The following is a 21,441-nucleotide window of genomic DNA, read 5'->3' as shown; positions in this document are numbered from 1 at the left end:
GTGTAATTCAGCCTTTTTTTCCATCTAAAACCCTTTAAATAAGTGGCAGAGTAGACCTGTATCTGTCTTGTTCACCTCTTTGCCCCACCACTTGGTTCAGTGTCTGACTCATAGTGGTGTGCAATAAGTATTAAATAAATCAATAAGTTGGAAGATTTTTACTTATTTCTCCTGTGTTTTATTTTTTCCTACTAACTCCCAAAATGAAAGTGTTTACTCACTTACTTAGGAAAAAAAGTGGAACACACAGTTTGAACACGAACTATATATATTCTTTCCACCCCTTCACGTCTACTCTCAATATGTCCACCCTGGGCAGCTGCTTTGCTGGTCAGCTTCAACCAGATCTCTTACTTCTGACCAACAGGTGGTAGGAGCTGAATGTAGGAAAGCAGGTGGGAAGAAAAGGATGTCAGGGTACTGACTGTCCTGGTTCCCTCCTATGGTCTGTTGACCACTGGGTGACTAATGAGGCAGAATTCATTCAGATGGACCTTCTGGGTTCTGGGTGCCTGTGATCACTCTTTCCCCTTGTTCTCTCAGGTCTAACTGGTAATCGCTTTCTCATCCCTTGTTGGTTCCCCTTAACCCTACCTACACCTTGGTAAGTAAACATAATTAAACTCTTTTTAATCTCTCGTTTTAAGTATGCTGTTTCAGGACTCTAATGGATGCAGAAAATTTGTGCTCTTTACTTTGTAAAAATAAATAAATAAATAAATAAATAAATAAATAAATAAATAAATAAAGGAAATAGTTTCCCTTTATATACATTTATTTTATTTATAAAGCATCTGTACTTCTTTTGATGTACAGCTATTCATAAAGTTAACTTTTGTCAGAAAAAAATGTGTAGAAAGAAATGTAATATAAAGATTACTGGACATCTTCAGTGGAAGTCTATGTGTTATCTACAGCACTCTCTTTGGGATTATATGATTCTATGGGATTTATGCCTTTTATTGCCTTGAGCTGTTTTTCAACACTTTAAATTTATAAAACTGATAGTAATGCTAACAACTCTGGTCCATAGAAATGAAAATGCTGTTTGGTGGAAAGTTGATTGATTTCCCTGACCATTACAGATCAAGCCATTTTTGCATTTACTTGTAAATTAATTACACAGCCCTGACTGAAAATATAAGGATGGTATTTTTGAGTTTTCTTCAGGCTGATTATAATCTTACCATTTCCCTCATTAATTAATGAACTAAATAAAACCTTTGTCATGTGTTCCCTTTGTATTTCTTTGAGAGTCATGGTTTCACTTTTTAAAAAATTATTTTCCCTTTGGGTAAGAGAAGAGAGACCATTATATTTAGGAGAGATAAGCTAAAAGACTTCTAAAGATCCAGATATTCTTGTCCTCTATGTTATTTCACCATGGGTTTTTCTGTTTTAAATTGTTGGAGATTTGCTTCTGCTTAATCAATTTGTAAAAATCTTCTTTGAAACTTGCTTCGAAGTCAAATAGAAACAAAATATGTTAAGAATTTTTTTTATTAGCTTCCCAATTCCAGTCCCAGCCAGATTTGGCTAATATGAGTATCCTTATCAACCACAATGAAACCAAACTGCTGAACAAATTCTATCAATCTGACCCTGGTGTGTCGGGGGGGGGGCGGAGAGAAGGATTGTATGATGGAATATAATTTTATGGCTTATTTAATCATTTATTTATAAAAGTGCACTTCAAAATACTCATTGTCTACTATATGCCTAACACTCTAGGGGAAAAAGGCAGATAAAGTCTCTACTTTCTTGAAGCTTATATTCTAGTAAGTAGAGACAGAAAATAGCAAATAGAAAAGGAATTATACCTTATGTCAAATTACAAAACCTGCTAAGAGGGTAAGTGATACATGGTCTCTGGATATGATTATTTTCTGTAAGGTAATCAGAAAAGACTTCTTTGAGAAGGGATTGCATGAGCCAAACTTGAATGAATGCAGAAGGACCCACAAAGATATCCAAGGAAAGAAGTTTCCAGATAGAGAAATCAGCAAGTGAAGAGTCCCTGAGGAGGGAGCATGGTTGGTACCATTGATCAAAGGAGGACAGCTTATCAGAAGTGGGATGAATAAAGATTAGTTGATGACAGATCTTGCAGGACTTTGCAGATCATTGAAAGAGGACTATTCTGGCTCCTGTCTGGAGAATGTGTCATAAAGAAGCAAGAGTAGAAGCAGACTAGTTAGGAGTTTATTGCAGCCTTCTAGCTAAAAAGTGACGGTGGTTTGGGCTATTATGGTACTAATAGAGTTGGATGTATTATGAAGGTAGATACAATAGTATTCGCTGAGCAACTTGACATAGATGTAAAGAGAGAAAAGTTACTCCAAAGTTTTTGGACATCACCTAAAGACAGTGTTGACGTTTACTGAGACAATTTCATGTCTAGCTGTCACCACTAACACAGCCAACATTTGCCTGAGTGTTTACAAGTGCCAGACACATTTAATCTTTATATCAACACTGAAATCAGACCCCACTATCATCCTTATGTAACAGATGAAATAATGAAGACTTAGAAAAGGTAAGGAAGATATTCAGTGTAAGTCAGCAGGCTGTGACCTTGGCCTTACACTGGAATAAACAACAAAGATAATTCTACAAAATACATTTAACCTCAGGAACTCTTCACTATTTACTGTAAAATGAAGATAATTGTCTCAAAGGATATCTGTGAGAGCAGAAGGGTGACTAGGTCAGTAATTGGCCAAAGTAGATACAAAGGGTGACATTTGACCATGACTATTAATATAGTGTTCTTTCTATGAGATTGTATCTATGCTATCGAAAGCAATGAATTATTAAAAAAGAATGAGAACATTTGTCTATCATTTATCTGCATGGTTTTTAACTACCTAGCATGAATCTTTTTCTCTTGTTTACCAAAGTGACTGCTTGTAAGCTATTCCACACACAGACACACATACTCTATACACATTAGATTTATTAGTTAGTCTTGGCATTAAAGACGGTGTCTATTACAAGATTACAGTTTGAAAATGAATGCCGAATATAATATTCCAACGAAAAAAATAAATTTCTTGCAAGTGTTGCCGTTCACTGATACTTTCCCTTTCAAACTCATTTTTTTCCTGTCTTTTTTGCTCAGCACCCTCCCTCCCCCACAAAAATGATCTCTGCTTGTCCACTGCTCTCCATCCCCTTCTCATGCCTCCAGATTTTGTTTCCCTAGAGTCATCTTTTAACCTATATTGGTGTATACTCGAGGAACATATAATATTTCTCTCCTTAGAGTCCCAGAGAGTACTGCTTCAGTCCCTTCTGAAAAAGGACTAGTGAGAATAATCTAGTAAAAGAATAGCTATGAAGAGGGCAAGGAAATGTGAAGACACTTGTCCGTGTCTATCAATGCTGCAGGTGATAATATGGAAACTAGCATAGCTACTCTGTAGGACTCTAACCAGCCTCCTTTTATCAGTATGCAGGTTGAAAAATAAAGACCTATTAACAGGTGTATTCACCATAGATGAGATAAGTTAAAGAAGGATTTTTTTCTTTTTCTGTGTAAGTCTGTGTGAGCCAAAGAGAGAGAATCCAGTCTTTAAAAGATCCAATGTTTTATCTCTTGCAAACATGGTTGTTTGGGTCTCTGGCTTACCCTTGCAATTATATCATCTAAACATAATGGAGAATTAATAGAGAAGCTATCAAATAAGATATAGTTGTGGTATCGTCACAGCAAGATAAAATCCACTTGTTGCTTTTATGAAGATCATTCCCTTATTTCTCAAAACCCATTATTCATTCATCCATTGATTCATTGCTTAGTCTCCAAACTTTCATTGATTTACATGTTAATTCAGTAACCATTTATTAAGCCCCTAATATGTGTAAGTGGCTGGAAGACAGTCTCCAAAGGGAGACACAAAGCCTGCTCTGAAAGAGTTCCTCATATACGATATGTACAATCAACATTCTAATGAAAAAGAAAGAAAATGTTAGAAGTGTCAGAGACATGTACTTCAAAGTATGCAGAGAGGCCAGATAACCACATGTGAATGTCCAGGAAGATGAAGCATTGGATCATGTCCTTGTGACTAGTACGCTGATATAGGCATTTCAACATTTTGCACTGAAGACTAAGTGAAGACCTAAAGTAGGGAGTATAATTCTAAATACTTAATCTTGAAAGAACTGCCTCAGTTTCCCATCACTTCAGGAAGTAAGGGAGTACTATTTCTTGTATAAAGAGATTAAAAATTTGGAAGCAATGAGGTTCCAGTTATTTCTTATATTTTATCAAATAAGATCATCTTAACTCTTGGAGAGAGAGAAATCCTTTGCTTTGAATGCTTTCAATTACCAGAAGCCGCATCTTCAACCAAAAACCATGACATTTTCACTAGCCTCTCTCATAGAATAACACATAGGAACAACTAAGAGTACCACCCCCAGCAGTGCTCTCCCTCATTAAGAGCCAAACAACATGGGAGACAAGGAAGGAAAGATATACTACACAATTAATGAATAAAAGCTAAAAATCATTTCAGTGCATCTAAATAAAGCACTCTTTTTTGCCTTCAGGAATTGAAGAAACATTTCTCCAGAATCTTTCAACTCAAAGAAATATGCTCAGTTCCCATATTGTTAAATGTTGTACTTTTGTTGGGAAAGTATAATTACGTAAAATTATTCATGAAAAAATGCAGAAAGTAAATAGAGCAAGACCAGTATTATTTTGTAGGTTTATTGTAATGCTGAAACTAACATTTTTTTCTTTTTACCTATTTGCATTTTATATTTTTCTATCATGATTATACATTACTCTAATTTTAGAGAACACACTTTTTAAAGAAATTTTAATACCATTTTGAATGTCCCAATAGCCCTTTCTCATGTCTATTTTTATTTTTGTGGTGTCAGAAATATTAAAGTTCTGAGATGATTAAGGACTAAGGAAATTAAGCTTATTTTCCTCTTAAAAGATGTGAATTATTTGGTAATTATCAAGTTCTGTGTGAAGGTTAGCTATTATTATTACAAGTAATAATCAAAAATTAGTATTGAATGTTTCATACATGCTAAACATCATGCAAAAATGTAAATTATCTGATTTAATATTTTTTAGAAAGAGTTATATGTGGTTTAAAGGTCTCTCCTTCTATTGTACAGATAGGAAAATTGAGACATGGAGAAGGAAAGCCTTGTACCCCAGGACATACAGTTAGTGAGAAACAGACCTAAAGATATAATTCAAGTCCATCTGGCTTCAAGTCTTGATCTTGACCTTGGCTCCACATCACCTCCCATGTGAAAACTTACCAAGGCAGTTAGCATGCTCCTTAGTTAACATCCATCTTTCAACAAAGGCTTTAAGAAGACTGATTCGCATTCTAAGTTGCGGAGACATTAATAGATTCAAAAAACACTTAGGAATTTGAAATACGTCAACTTCTTCCTCTGAGAATTTCCCATATCCTCGCTCTGGAGAATTATTTTCCCCCGTCTGGAGAATTTAGAATTACTATTACTTATTTACTTTGCCAAGTCAGTTAATATATTACTGTCCCTGTCCATTTCTAATTTGCCATAAATTCACTATCAAAAGGTAGTATCATATATCAAGCACTTACTATTTTCAATCCTATCATAGTTAATCTCAAAATTACTGTAGAAGAGGAATACATTATCCCCAACTCATAGATAGAAAAGCTGAGGCTTAGAATGATTTATTTCACTTTTCCAGGATAGTGTAACCAAAAGCCAGTTGCTACTGTTTCAGTTCCACAATGCTATCTGCCTAATTTAAGAACTCTCCAAAATCAAAAATCCCTGAAAAATGTCGTACCATGTTTGACTATAAGAAGAAGACTAATCTTGGATTTAATATTATATTATGAGAGTTTTCTGAAAATTCAAGTACATGGAAGCCAGAATTTGATCAATAAATCAATAATCTTGGGCAATGGGAATTGAATGAGTTATTGAAAAGTAATTCACTTTTTTTTAATTTTTCAAGTGAAGAAAATGAGACCCAGGAAGGACAGAAACATTTTCAACATTATACATTCAGATGGTGACAAATTGAGGATACAAATTTAGGTCTGATGGTGACAAATTAAGGATACAAATTTAGGTTTCTTAAATCCCAACCTATTTATCTTTTTCCTGCATGGAATAGCTGATATTCTCACTTATGGCAGAGTAATCCAAACAAAAGACATTGTTTTGCTTGCCTAATTGGTCTTTATAATTACTTCAGTGAGCCTTATTGTTTTCCAAGTGAGACCTGTCTAGGGAAATGAGGATGTTGAGAGATCATAACCAAATGCATCCTTTTGACTCTACAGGATTTTCTCATATAAAGACAAATCACAAAAAGCAAATATTAATGATACCAGATTTTATTTTAAGCTTCCATTTTCCATACAGATTTAGCCTGTCTCTCCATTTTGTTCCCAAACCAAGCAAGTAAATTAAGTGGGAAGGTGATAAGACTCACTCCCTATATCAAATATCTTTGGTAGCCCAAAAATATGGCACTACTTTTTGCTTAATATTTTGGAGAGAGGGACACCTAGGTGGCCCTGTTGGTTAAGCATCTGCCTTTGGCTCAGGTCCTGATCCCAGCATCCTGGGATCTAATCCCGCATTGGGCTCCCTGCTCAGCGGGAACCTGCTTCTCCCTCTGCCTGCTGTTCCCCCTGCTTGTTCTCTCTCTCTCTCTCTGACAAATAAATAAATAAAATCTTAAAAATATATCTGGGAAAGAAAGATTAGTTTTAAATACTTCTATTCAGGGGCACCTGGGTGGCTCAGTGGTTAAGCATCTGCCTTTGGCTCAGGGCGTGGTCCCGGCATTATGGGATCGAGCCCCACATCAGGCTCCTCTGCTGGGAGCCTGCTTCTTCCTCTCCCACTCCCCCTGCTTGTGTTCCCTCTCTCACTGGCTGTCTCTATCTCTGTCAAATAAATAAATAAAATCTTTAAATAAATAAATAAATAAATAAATAAATAAATAAATACTTCTATTCGGTCCTTCTTTCATTCCATGAAACTATACTCCAGTGATCAGGGACCCAAAACAGAAATGTATTCCTGTAGAGCACATGGAAGTCTAACAATATATGCAGAACTGGCCCATTGTAATAGCTTTGCTCCTTCTTTCACCTTTGGTCTGCTTTCTGACCACTGGACCACAGGAATGAGCACTAGTTTGCAACGTATTTCTAGAATCTCCGGAAATGTTTGAATATTTCTCTTTCCAGGGCACAGTTACCCTAGCAAATGGTCTCAGATGTCTTAGAGAAAGGTTAGGATGAAGATATACACCCCCTGTTTGTGGTGATATCACAGACTATTCAAGGATAACTGATGATTCCTTCATTCAAAAATTTCTAGCTTTAGAAATTATTTACATATGATGATTTGATGAGGAGCTATGATCTTCCTGAATTGACTTATGGTGATTCAACTCAGGCCTTTAGTCACCAAATCTGGATTATTTATCAACGTCATCACCGTAAGTCTGCTTCGGCTGTCATAACGAAATACTACAGACTGGGAAGATTAAACAAACATTGATTTTTCCCACCGTCCTGGAGGCTGGAAGTCCAAGATCAAGGTGGCAAGAGGGCTGGTTTCCAGTGAGGCCTCTTTTCCGGGTTTGTAGATGGTCCCCCTTCTCACACTATCCTCACATGGCCTCTCCTCTGTGCACACATTTGAGAGAGAACTCTATGTCCCTTCCTCTCCTAATAAGGGCACCAGTTCTATCAGATTAGGGCCCCACCCTTATGATCTCAAGGAGTACCAGTTGTTCTAGTCCCCACTATTCAAGACTTGAAAGTCCAGGTACAAGGCACGTGAGTAAAGAAAACTCTTCACATGGACTCAGGCTCAGCCAATTTCTTTCTGCAACCTCACAAGAGGTCCTGAACCAGAAGTACCCCACAGAAATGCTCCCAAATTCCTGACCCACTGAAACCATCTGAAATGATAAAGTGATTGCTGGTATTTTCAGCTACTAAATATTGGGGTGTTTTTTTTATATTTCAATAGTATCTGAAACACTGCAGCACTTCAGATACTGTAGTATTTCATGGATCAACTTATTGAACAATATAGAAAGCCAAGAAATAGAAGAATAGATATATAGATATTTTATATATGAAAGTAGAGATGTTGCAGGGTAGTGAGAAATTCAATGATTATTCAATAAATGTGCTGGGAAAGTTTATTCTTACAATAAAAAGGAAAGTATATTTCTATCTCATACCATCCCTGAAGATTTATAACATATAGGGGTTAAAGATGTAAATGTAAGAAGCAAAACTTTAAAACCTTTTTTTATTTTATTTTAAAAATCAGGACAGGGAAGGACTTTGAGAACTATATGCACAGATCTTTCATTCTGAGTCCAACTTCCTCATCTCTACATATCAGCTTAGGTGGTGAATCCTTGATCCCAACTGCATTCACACCAGTCGGCTCCTCCAATTCTGGTCATTTTGAAGTATTTAATCCACTATGTTGGATTTCTTTCTGATTAAAATATCTTGGTTACTTTTTATTTCCTTCACTGAAGAATAAACAAAACTTCATGGCTGGCATTTATTCAATACACATTAAATAAATGGAAGCATTAATATTGCTAAATACACTAACAGGATCCAATTATAAATTGGAAGAACGATGAGGGCAAAAAAAATACCAACTTCATATCCAATCTGTATTGTGAGTTGACCTCTCAACAAGGTAATGTGTAATGCCAGCGCCTTCAAAAATGATCTTTGTAATACAGTCATCAACCTTCAAAATTTCTATAGAGAAATTGTAAAGAGAAAAGTCACCTCTGACTTATTGCTTAAGTCAAGAACACAAAGTTTACAGAGAATGAGAAAGGCATTCCTACGTAAAACATATTCTCAGAATGTTTAACATTTATTACAATATTTAAAAAGTATACGCAGAGAGTTTAATTTAATGTAGGTAGACGGAGGCTCCCCTGTGATATGAGAGACTTAAATATGTATTTCAACTACCAGAAGAGGTCATTTGATCTAGATGTACACAATGGTTTGAACAATTTAATTTTTCTATCTAAAACTTAATTAAGATATGCAAAATCAGCGATATGCTACCATCACAGTATAAAGCTAATAAAGTTCACTTCTTATAGATCTATCTTCAACAATGAATACGTGCTGTGAAATTTCAAAATAATTAATTTGACCAGGACATTTATTTTTACTGTTAGATTAAGCTTTTTTTTTTAACAATGTGAATTTTTAATTTTAAAATGTCACTCTCTTGGACTAAAAGGGAACAAGTTCTATTAGGTCATATTTTTATGTACCATGGAGGTACCATACCCCACAAGAAGAACTTGGAATAAACAAGAACTTGGAATAAAACAAAAAAATTGTTGCCCACTGAAGAATCTTGATTCATATGATTCGCATGATTCCATATATCAGGGATTAAATTTACACAATTATCTTGCTCTTTAAGGATTATAACATATGCCATTTAGATAAAGATCAATTTATATAGCTGTTTCAGAGTAAATAAGCTAACTAACCCAAAGGAGATGATTTTTAAGATGTAATCACTGCTAGTGAGAGTGGTCTTTGATTCTGTGAAAGAATGAATATCATGTTCTGCATGAGCAATACAACCCTCTGCCAACTAAGGACACATTTTTACTCCAAAGTTTCCGCATGGCATTTTTTATTTCTGCATTTCTCAGGGTGTAGATTAAGGGGTTCAGCATGGGAGTTATGAATGTTAAAACCACAGTCATGAACTTATCAATAGGAAAGGTAGAATTAGGCCTTGCATACAGGAAGATACAGGGAACAAAGAACAAAATGACTACAGTTATATGGGATGCACAGGTGTGGAAGGCTTTGTGTTTCCCATTCAAACCATGACTCTTAAGGGAATGTAATATGACCCCATATGAACCCAAGAGAATGAAGAAGATGCCAGTGCAAATGGCTCCTCCATTAGCTATCATAGAAATTCCAATGAGGTAGGTATTGGTGCAAGCAAGTTTCAATAAGGGATACATATCACACACAAAGTTGTCAATGACATTGGGGCCACAGAAAGGGAGCTGATAAATAAAGAGAAATTGAACCAATGAGTGCAGAAAGCCTCCAGTCCATGCCACCAGCAGCATGAGAACACATGTCCTCTGATTCATGATGATTAGATAATGAAGCGGTTTACAAATGGCTACATATCGGTCATAGGCCATCACCACCAGAAGAATGACTTCAGCACCAGCAAATAAGTGATCTAGAAAGACTTGAGTCATACAAGCCTGGAAGGAAATAGTCTTCTTCTCATAGAGCAAGTCTACAATCATCTTGGGAGCAATGACAGTAGAATAGATAGCATCTATAAATGATAAATAAGCCAGAAAAAAGTACATGGGAGAACCCAGTGACCGGCTGGCCATAATGGTTACCATGACAAGAAGATTGCCCACTATTGTCACAATGTAGATGAGTAAGAATGGGACAAATAGAACTTTTTGCCCCTCTGGGTCCTGTGTGAGCCCCAGGAGGACAAACTCTGTCACATTGTTTCTATTTCCCATATCTTCTTCGGAAGGCATTGAACTCAAGTGTCAGAGGCTGCAAACAAAAGGGCCATAATGAATTTGAGAGGATTGTAAGCTTTATGTCAAAAACAGCTGCCTGACTAAACCACGTTTGCCCCACAGGGCCTCACACAGGGTGACTTTCTAGAAAATGAGAGTTTAGAATAGCCACCCACTATTTCTGCTTTCATTTCCATAAATTTCTTGCATCAACTACAATGAGGAGACCATTTTTCTACCTGGGAGGTACATGCAATTGGGCATATCTGTGACATGACCTACCAAACAACCAGGAAGCAGCTTTCTCTAGAATCTTGATCACAAAGACTTCATTTTTTACTTTATATGTCATTTCTTCTCTTCTTGAATGCTTTTTGGCCTACTGAGATGGACCATGAAAACAATCTCATCTCTAAAAGCCTTATTTATATAATAATACCTAGTGCATGGAGCGTAAAATGATAATCTGACATTTAGATAACTGCCTTTCTGAGTTACTTCACTATGAGCTCCAAATATCGAAAAATATGTCACCTGCAGCAGTGAAAGAACCAGACACACCATGAGTGCCCCTTAAATGCTTATTAAACTGTATTTAATTCTGCTGAATTTTAAACATGTAAGAAACCAACTGTGAAGAGATCAATATATTAAATTCTTCCCTGGGGCGCCTGGGTGGCTCAGTTGGTTAAGCATCTGCCATCGGCCCAGGTCATGATCCCAAAGTCCAGGGATTCAGTCCCACATCCAGCTCCCTGCTCAGCAGGGAGTCTGCTTCTCCCTCTCCCATTCCCCCTGTTTATGCTCCCTCTCTCTCTCTCACTCTCTCTCTCTCTCTCTAATAAATAAATAAATAAAATCTTAAAAAAATAAAAATAAATTCTTCCCACTCATGAAAGTACAATGAAAGCAACATTTTGTTTGAAAATACACACACAGACACACATACATATGCACACAAATGAAATTGGCATTTATTACAACCTAGGTTATAGAGGAGAAAAATGGACAGTACAAATCTAAGTAAATGGGTACTACATAGACATTCCCTACTTTCCAAAACTGTTTAGAATTGATTATTGCTAACTGAGCTCAATTCAGAATGCCAACATAAAGATTTTAGGCAGAATCATGGTATAGTAGCAAGAATTCTCTACTAAAATTCTCAAAATGTTCATTGATTTTGTTCAGTCATCTTGGGAAAATCACGTCCCAAACTCATGTTCTTATTGGAAAGGTTATAATCTTCCCAGATGTATGAGTTTCTGAATTCTAGTCACTGAAAACTTTATCTTAAATGACATGGTAGCACTTGCTGGTAGACCATCTTTATAATAATCAGGGTGAATTAGCATGTGTGATTATTAAAGGGATAAATAGATTGCATCAGATATTTTGTTCATTTTGTTAGTTCTTGATTATCTGAGTCTGTGTGGAATACAAGACATTCCTTCTCACTTGAGAAAAATAAATTATCCATGAGGCCTATCAGTTACAATCCAGGGCCAATTGTACATGTACTGTGTGCAACTTTGTTTTGGCAGAATTATTTTAAATGTGCCCCATTATAACATCTACATTTGTAAGCCATCATTTGTGAAGGAAAGGAGATTATTTTATCCTTTCCGCTTCTAGACAAGCCAATTTGTACTCAAAATCAGAGGGAGAATAAAAAGGTAGAAGAGAAAATAAAAGAAAACAGAAAAGGCAGATAGGAACCAGCAAAGACCATAAACTGCATGAAATAGGCTTTGAAATCGATTGAGTTTGGTTTGGGGGAACTGAATTGGAAGTAGAGAAATTTCAGATTTCCTGAGTTTTCAATCCAGAATTAGACTGGACGGTAACCTAGCATCAGTACCAGGACCTGCCCCTCGGAATTTTTATATTTCCAGAAAACCAAATTCTGAACCTTAAGATATATCAGAAGAGACAAGCTGCTTAAAGGAGTTCCATCTTTGGGGCTTCCAGCAATTCATTGCATACATACATAATTAAATATCTTCACTCACAGTTACGAAGCTATGTCTGCATTTATAATGGCAAATACTCACAATGCACAGGGGTTGTCTGAGCATTCAAGAGACGACTTCCAGTACGAGGGTCCAACCCTTTGCCAGGAGCACTCATTTGTTTATAGCTGTGTTTTCCCCAGTCATCTCTTAGATCTGCCAGGAGAGTAAATACATCTTTTTAATAATGGTATCACCAGAATCTATATGTGTGCCATATGCATTTTAAGGGATGAATAAATATTTGACTATTAAAAATGTGCTTATGAACATAATTATTACTCTAGACTATTGAAAACTAGTGATTTGACTCAGAATGATACAAAATTCTATACTTTACCAATACAGTATTTTATTAAAAATAAATACATCTGCTTCCAACTTTATGAGATACTTCAAATTTCTTAACACATTCAATGAGAACAAATAAATCACTAACGAATGCTCCAAAAACTTAAATCTATGATAGCTACCCCACAATAAGAATTAAGATAAATTAAGATCTACATTATGACAAATTCAACAACATAAGGCAGAAAAAAAACCCAGGTATATAGTATGCAAGGTGTAAAACACTGGGAAAGACTTTCAGATCAGCAGGACATGGGAAATTATAGACTTTGAAATTTTGAATTTCAGTCCAGATGTTTTTGAAACATACGATCACAATACATATCTGAATGTTTCTATTTAATAGTCTGTATAGTAAAACTGTTCCCCACATAAGCAATTGCTTTTTTTTAATGATGAGCAGTGACCATAAAAATGATGCAGCAAAAATTTTGAGGTCCTAATAAACACCTAATCAGATCATCAGATAAAAAACAAAGATACATTTTATGGAGTGCCTGGGTGAATCAGACGGTTAAGAATCTGCCTTCAGCTCAGGTCATCATCCCAGAGGGGACTCCCTGCTCATTGGGGAGCCTGCTTCTCCCTCTCTCTTGTGCCCTCGCACAGACTCCCCATTCCCCCTGCTCTCCCCCACCCTCATGCTTGCCCTCTTGTGTTTACCCACTGGTGCTTGCGGGCTCATGTACTCTCTCTCTTTCTCAAATAAATATAATCATTAATAAAAATTTAAAAATTTTAAAAAGGTACATCTTAAAAAACTATCACATTTCCCAAGTCAGTTACTTTATAGTAAAGGAAAAATGCTGCCTCTAAAACCTGAATGTGATTGAACAGATTTTGGGGACAAACACAGAGTAACAACAATCAGAGAGGGTGGATTGCCTATCCTAAATATAGTCTTTGTGAGTTTCGTTTTGTTTTGTTTTATAATTTTGCAGGGGTGGCCCTGCCCACAGTGTACTTTATGAGAACTCTCATACAACAAGGTTCATTCACAGTGTACTTTATGAGAACTCTGGTTTGGAATCTAAGCCTCAGAATCTATACTCACCAACTGTGTGACCTTGGGTAAATTACTCACATCATCTGCATAATGAAACATAATGGCATCTAACACATAGGATGGATTTAAAGGTTAAATATGATAATGCAAATAAGCTCTCCAAAACCCAACAGGTAATAAGCACTAAGTAAATTCAAGATATTACTTACCATTGTTTGTTTCCCCATGTAACTTTAGCACTACATCTCTATAATTAGTTTTACATGAGTTTCCCCAAAGTCCACTATCCTCTCTCATAACACAAAGGAGCATTCCCTGAGGGATGGATGGATTGACCGGGTCATTATCACATACAATTACAGAAGATGTCCTTTCTTTACAATTCACATTACTGTGTATAACTGCCCTGTCTCTTTCTCCACATCTCATTCTCTGCTTTGCAATGTATCATTAAATCTAAATTTAATCAAAGGTGTCTTCATTTTATAAATAAGAGGTCAACCGGTTACATAATACAACGTGCCCATTTTATTCATAATATTTTAAGACCCTAAAAATAAATATCCATGTAATTTACCCATAGGTAGAAATAGATGCCGGCATTTTCTTAAGATTCTATAGATCTCATATCTATCAAAATTCATGAATTCCATTTCCACAGACACTAAAATTCACTTTTTAATAAGGTATACGTACTATAGGTCAATGAATCCAACCAGTAACTAAATTTCTCTGATCTCAGCTTTCCACACTGTAAGTTTTAAGTTTCCCTTTGTAATAAAGGTTATCAATTTAAATAACAAACTGTTATTATTTGAGGTATATACACACAAGAAAAAAAAACAGAGATTCAAACTGTCATTTGTTCATCAATGTTCATAGCAGCATTATTCACAATAGCTAAAAGGTAGAAACAATCCAAATGTCCAAAAACTAATGAATGCATATGGTGTGGTATGTATAGACCACAGAATATTATACAGCCTTAAAAAGGAAAGAAAGTCTGATACATGCTGTAACATGGATAAAGCTTGTAGACACTATGCTAGGTGTAATAAGCCAGATATAAAAGGGAAAATATTTTATAGTTTCCCCTTTATAAGGTAAATATAGTCATAAAAAAACAGTCATATTCACAGTACAGCAATGTTTACCAGGGGTCAGGGGAAGGAGGAAATGGGGTGTTACTGTTACATGGGTGCAGAGTTTCAGTGTGAGATGATGACAAAAGTTCTGAAGATGGATGGTGGTGATGAATACACAATAATTTATTATGTATATTTTACCTTAATAAAAAATACCAACAAAATAAAATGTCTACATGGGGCCAGACACTTAAAGATACTATATACAAAGTAACAATTTATAAAGGACTACAGTAATCCTTACTATTATCCAATATATCGAGATACAAAATAAATAATTGTTGGTTTCTTTAAATTATAAAAGCAATCTTAAAAAGTTATTTTGAAGACCTATTATATATGTCAAGTTGTACCGTTATAATGTGATTTCTTTTTCTCAGTATATATTTAAGTAATTGTAATACAAAATATTGGAGAAATTACTGCCCCGTACTTACTTCAGTAATATTTCATAAAATAGAGAAAATGCATGTACTTACTGTCTTATTTCTGGAGCATCTGGAATAAATATTTTAGCTCACGTGGTAAATCTGTTCCTTAAGAAAGACACATAATTTATTGCAAGTCTATTTTCCCCTATTCTCAGAGCAAGGAAGAGTTTTTCTGAGTATGTTACCTGGGTTTTCTGTTTCCTCTTTGGTCACTTGCTCCAAATCCACACTTCTGCAATTCTATCTTTGGTCCTGGGAGATAACGGCTTATTTGGACGAAGATGAATCAGGATTGTCACCACATCAAGCATAGTGCGATGCAGAAAAAAATGTCAGGACACGCTGCGTCACTGCAGCTGGAAATCCTTTGTCACATAAGGATTTCTCTCTCTCTGCCTGTGCAAAGCATGACCATCTTCAACTTTCATAAACATTTAACAGTTTGGATTATGGAATTATCTGGAGTTGACTTCAAAAATGTACAGGTGATATCATTGACGAATCATTGAATTTGAAAGCCATCATTGACATTATGTACCAAAAATCAAATGTAAAACTTCATTATTATGTGTAACTGACCAAATTAATTGAATAAACCTTTAATAGCATTTTTTGTCCATAATGCAGAGATCTGAGTAATCAAAGAAATAGATATTTTGGATTGTTCAGGATATTTCTGAAGGTATTCACATGACTGTTTTAATATGGCCCATGCCCAATAGAGTAATGGTTTTTTTTTTTCCCCCTCTTGACAGCAACATTATTCCCCAAGGAGAAACCTTCTTCCAGGTAAGGAAAGATATGATGGGGCACTAAATCAACAATGAACAACAAATTACGTCACTGAATTGTTAAAACAGTTTGTCTCCAAGGCGTTTGTTCAAAATTAAACTCACTGAGGATTCACGCTTTTGAGAACTGAGGCTTTCCACATGATCCATATTTTCATCGCTTCTCCTGGACAATCACTTCAGGAGAATTAAGGGGAAAAAACCTCATTTCAGTGCATCTAAACAAAGCACTCTTTTTTGCCTTCAGGAATTGAAGAAACATTTCTCCAGAATCTTTCAACTCAAAGAAATATGCTCAGTTCCCAAACTGTTAAATGTTATACTTTTGTTGGGAAAGTATACGTAAAATTATGCATGAAAAAATGGGTAAAGTACATTACAGTACAGTGAGATACAATTTGGCTTATTTAATAAAAATTACAAATATTTGTAAAAATCTATTTTCAGTAAGTATGTGGCAAAGAGCAACAAAAATATACGGAAATTCATTAAAAGATATTTAAAAATTTTATAAAATTTTTCCAAATTTTAAGAGCATTAAAGACCTAAGTGAGTGCAGGGTTATGTTATATTCAGAACAGAAAGATTCAGTTGTCAATAGCATCAATGCAATTCCAATATAAAAATACTAACAGCTTTTTAAAAATTCCAGTAAAATTAACACACAGTATTCTATTGGTTTCAGGTGTACAATATAGTGATTTGACAATTCTATACATTACTCAGCTCATCACGGTAAATGTATTCTTAACCCCCTTCACCTATTTCACTCATCCTCCCACTTCCCTCCCTTCTGGTAACCACCAGTTTGGTCTCTACATCAAAAGCCTGTCTTTTTGTTTGTCTCTCTTTTTTCTTTCTTCTTTTTTCTTTCTTAAATTCCACTATCAGTGAAATCTTATGGTATTTGTCTTTCTCGGACTGACTTATTTCATTTAGCATTATACCCTCTGGATCCATCCATGTTGTTGCAAATGGCAAGATCTCATTCTTTTTTTTTTTTTTTTAAGATTTTATTTATTTATTTGACAGAGATAGAGACAGCCAGCGAGAGAGGGAACACAAGCAGGGGGAGTGGGAGAGGAAGAAGCAGGCTCATAGCAGAGGACCCTGATGTGGGGCTTGATCCCATAACACCGGGATCATGCCCTGAGCCGAAGGCAGACGCTTAACCGCTGTGCCACCCAGGCGCCCCAAGATCTCATTCTTTTTTAAGGCTGAATAATATTCCTGTGTGTGTGTGTGTGTGTGTGTGTGTGTGTGTGTGTGTTCACACATCTTTTTTATTGCTTTCATAATTTGGCTATTGTAAATTACACTGCAATAAACATAGGGGTTCATGTATCCCTTTGAATTAGTGTTTTTGTAATGGGGGGTGTAAATACCCAATAGTGTGATTACTGGATCACCGGGTAGTTCTATTTTTAACTTTTTGAGGGACTCCATACTGTTTTCCACAGCAGCTGCACCAATTTACTTTCACAACAAAAGTGCACAAGAGTTCATTTTTCTCTACATCCAACACTTGTTGTTTCTCGTATTGTTGGTTTTAGCCATTCTGATGGATGTGAAGTGATATCTCATTGTGGTTTTGATTTCCATTTCGGTAATGATGAGTGATGTTGAGCATCTTTTCGTGTGTCTGTTGGCCATCTCTATGTCTTCTTTGAATAAATGTCTGTTCATGTCTCCTGCCCATTTTTATTTGGATTATTTGTTTTTGGGGTGTTGAGTTGTATCTGTTTATATGTTTTGAACACTAACCCTTTTTTGGATATGTCATTTGCAAATATCTTCTCCCATTCAGTAGGGGTTGCCTTTTAGTTTTGTTATTTCCTTCACTGTGCAGATTTTTATTTTGATGTAGTCCCATTTTTGCTTTTCTTTCCCTTGCCTCAGGAGACATATCTAGAAAAATGTTGCTATAGACGATGTCAGAGAAATCACTGCCTTTTAGCCCTTCTCAGGTTTTTACAGTTTCATGCTCACATTTAGGTCTTTCATCCACTTTGAGTTTATTGTTATGTATGGGGTAAAAAAGTGGTCTGATTTCATTCTTTTGTGTGTAGCTGTCTAGTTTTCCCAAAGCCATTTGTTGAAGAGACTTTTTCCCGTTGCATATTATTTCCTCCTTTGTCAAAGATTAGTTGACCATATAATCACAGGTTTATTTCTAGGCTCTCTTTCTGTTCTATTGATGTGTCTATTTTTGTGCGAATACCATACTGTTTTCATTATTACAGCTTTGTAGTATATCTTGAAGTCAAGGATTATAATACCTGCAGTTTTGTTTTTCTTTTTCAACACTGTTTTGGCTATTTGAGCTGTTCTGTGGTTCCATACAAATTTTAGGGTTCTTTGTTCCAGGACTATGAATAATGTTGATATTTTGATAGGGATTGCATTAATTCTATAGATTGCATTGGGTAGTATAGACATTTTAACAATAGCTGTTCTTCTAGTCCATGAGCATAGAATGTCTTTCCATTTCTTCGTGTCATCTTGAATTTCTTCATCAACATTACTGTTTTCAGAATACAGGTCTTTCACCTCTGTGGTTAAGTATTTTCCTAGGTACTTTATTATTTTTGGTGTAATTGTAAATGGAATTGTTTTCTTAATTTCTCTCTCTGCTGCTTCCTTATTAGTACATAAAATACAACATATTTCTGCAATGATTTTGTGTCCTGGGATCTTACTGAATTCATTTATCAGTTCTAGTAGCTTTTTGGTGGAGCCTTGAGGGTTTTCTATATATAGTGTCATGTCATCTACAAATACTGAAGGTTTTACTTCTTCCTTTCCAAATTAGATGACTTTTATTTCTTTTTCTTGTCCAATTGCCATGGCTAGTATTTCCAGCATATGTTGAATAAAATGGTGAGGGTGTTACTGATCTTGGGAGAAAGGCTCTCAGTTTGAGTATGATGTTAACTATAGGTTTTCTATATAAGGCCTTTATTATGTTGAATTATGTTCTCTCCAAACCTACTTTGTTGAGGGTTTTTATCATGGATGGATGTTGTACTTTGTCAAATGTTTTTTCTGCATCTATTGAGATGATTATATGGTTTTTATCTTTTCTCCTGGTGATGTGATGTATCACAGTAATTGATTTGTAAATATCGAACCACTCTTGCAACCCAGGAATAAAACCCACTTGATCTAGGTGAATGATTTTTTTAATGTATTGTTGGATTCAGTTTGCGAATATTTTGTTAAGGATTTTTGCTGTCTATGATCTCAACCATATTGGCCTGTAGTACCCTTTTTTATGATATCTTTATCTGGTTTTGGTATGAGGGTAATGCTAGCCTCAGAGAATGAATTTGGAAGTTTTCCTTCATGTTCTATTTTTTGAAATAGTTTGAGAAGAATAGATATTAACTCTTCTTTAAATGTTTGGTAGAGGGAAAAAAAGTGTTTGGTAAAATTCACCATGAAGTCATCTGGTTCTGGACTTTGCTGGGAATGTTTTGATTACAGATTCAATTTCATTGCTGGTAATTTGTCTGTTCAAATTTTCTATTTCTTCCTGATTCAGTTTTGGGAGGTTATTTGTTCCTAAGAATTTATCCATTTTTTCTAGATTGTCCAATTTGTTGATGTATAAGTTTTCATAATATTTTCTTATAACCCTCTGTATTTCTGTGGTGTTGGTTGTTATTTATCTTCTTCCATTTCTGATGGTGCTTATTTGAATCCTCTCCCCCCACCACTCTTTTTTTGTTTTTATTTGTTTTGTTTTGTTTTTGATGAGTCTGGCTAAAGGCTTATCAATTTTGTTGATCTTTTTAAAGAATGAGCTCCTGGTTTTATTAATCTGTTTTATTGGTATATATATATATATATACATATATGTATACATATGTATACATATATGTATATATAGGTTTTTATTTTGATTCAGTATAGTTAACATACACTGTTGTATTCATTTCAGGTATATTATATAGTGATTCAACAATTCTATATGTCATTACTCAGTATATATATATATGTATATATATATGTATATATATGTATATATATGTACACATATATGTATATATATGTACATATATATGTATATATGTGTATATATATGTATATATATGTGTATATATGTGTATATATATGTATATATATGTATATATATGTGTATATATATGTATATATAGGTTTTTATTTTGATTCAGTATAGTTAACATACACTGTTGTATTCATTTCAGGTATATTATATAGTGATTCAACAATTCTATATGTCATTACTCAGTGCTCATGATAAGTGTATTCTTAAACCCCTTCACCTACTTCACCTATCCCCCCAACCACCTTCCCTCTGACAAGCTTTATTTTAAATGAGTACCCTCAGGTAATTTTATTTCTTTCAATAAGAACATTTTACTTGAAGCATACTTCAGAATAGATGGTTCTAAAATATATATATTATAATTCCATTCAATAAAAATAGAATACACATTTTCTTCAAGTACATACAGAAGAACTCCCTGGTTAAATCACATAAAGAGAGACATAATGAATATTACAAATTTAAGAAGACTGAATCATACCATATTTCTGTTCTAATCTTTATTATTTTCTTCCTTCTACTGGTTTTGGGTTTTGTTTTTTCTTCTTTTTCTAGCTCTTCTAGGAGACTACAAAATTTAAAAGTGAATTGTATGTATTATTTAATACGCATGAAAAAATATTTAATAAAAATTTAAAATATGAAAAGTTCTAAAGTCTTTTTTTTTTTTAGTTAGAAAACTCTTACAAAGCATAGATGATGTTCCATATTACAATGAAAGCAATTCCATTTTCTTCCTAGTTTACAATGTTCCAGGATGGACTGCAGACAGAAAAAAAACTGTTATTGGTATTTTTACATAACAGTGAAAAACAAAATCGTGTTTATACCAAAACAAATCATTACTAAGTCTATAAGTACAAAGTATTTAAGTTGAATACAACTTTTGGGGAACACACTGTTAGGCAAAATAACACATTTCTTTACCTGTATCTTCAGTCTCACGAAGACAAAATAAGCAGTTCTATCTACTCTTTGAAGAATGACCAAAAAAGTTCATAATAACTAATGGGGAAAAGCATAAAAATATGTTTATAACTTGGATTAG

General features: G+C 34.8%; 1 protein-coding gene across 1 annotated transcript; it reads right to left on the bottom strand.

Moving 5' to 3' along the window:
• Positions 1-9,628: 9,628 nt before the first annotated feature.
• LOC113246430 (olfactory receptor 4A15-like) lies at positions 9,629-10,627 on the bottom strand. The gene has a single exon (XM_026487039.2). The coding sequence runs from the start codon at positions 10,598-10,600 to the stop codon at positions 9,629-9,631; it is 972 nt and encodes a 323-aa protein (XP_026342824.2). The 5' UTR covers positions 10,601-10,627.
• Positions 10,628-21,441: the final 10,814 nt, after the last annotated feature.

The sequence above is a fragment of the Ursus arctos genome, unplaced genomic scaffold (genome assembly GCF_023065955.2).
Source record: "Ursus arctos isolate Adak ecotype North America unplaced genomic scaffold, UrsArc2.0 scaffold_23, whole genome shotgun sequence".
NCBI classification, from domain to species: Eukaryota; Metazoa; Chordata; class Mammalia; order Carnivora; family Ursidae; genus Ursus; species Ursus arctos.
Note: the sequence above shows the minus strand (reverse complement) of the source record. Positions and strands in the feature narration are given on the sequence as shown.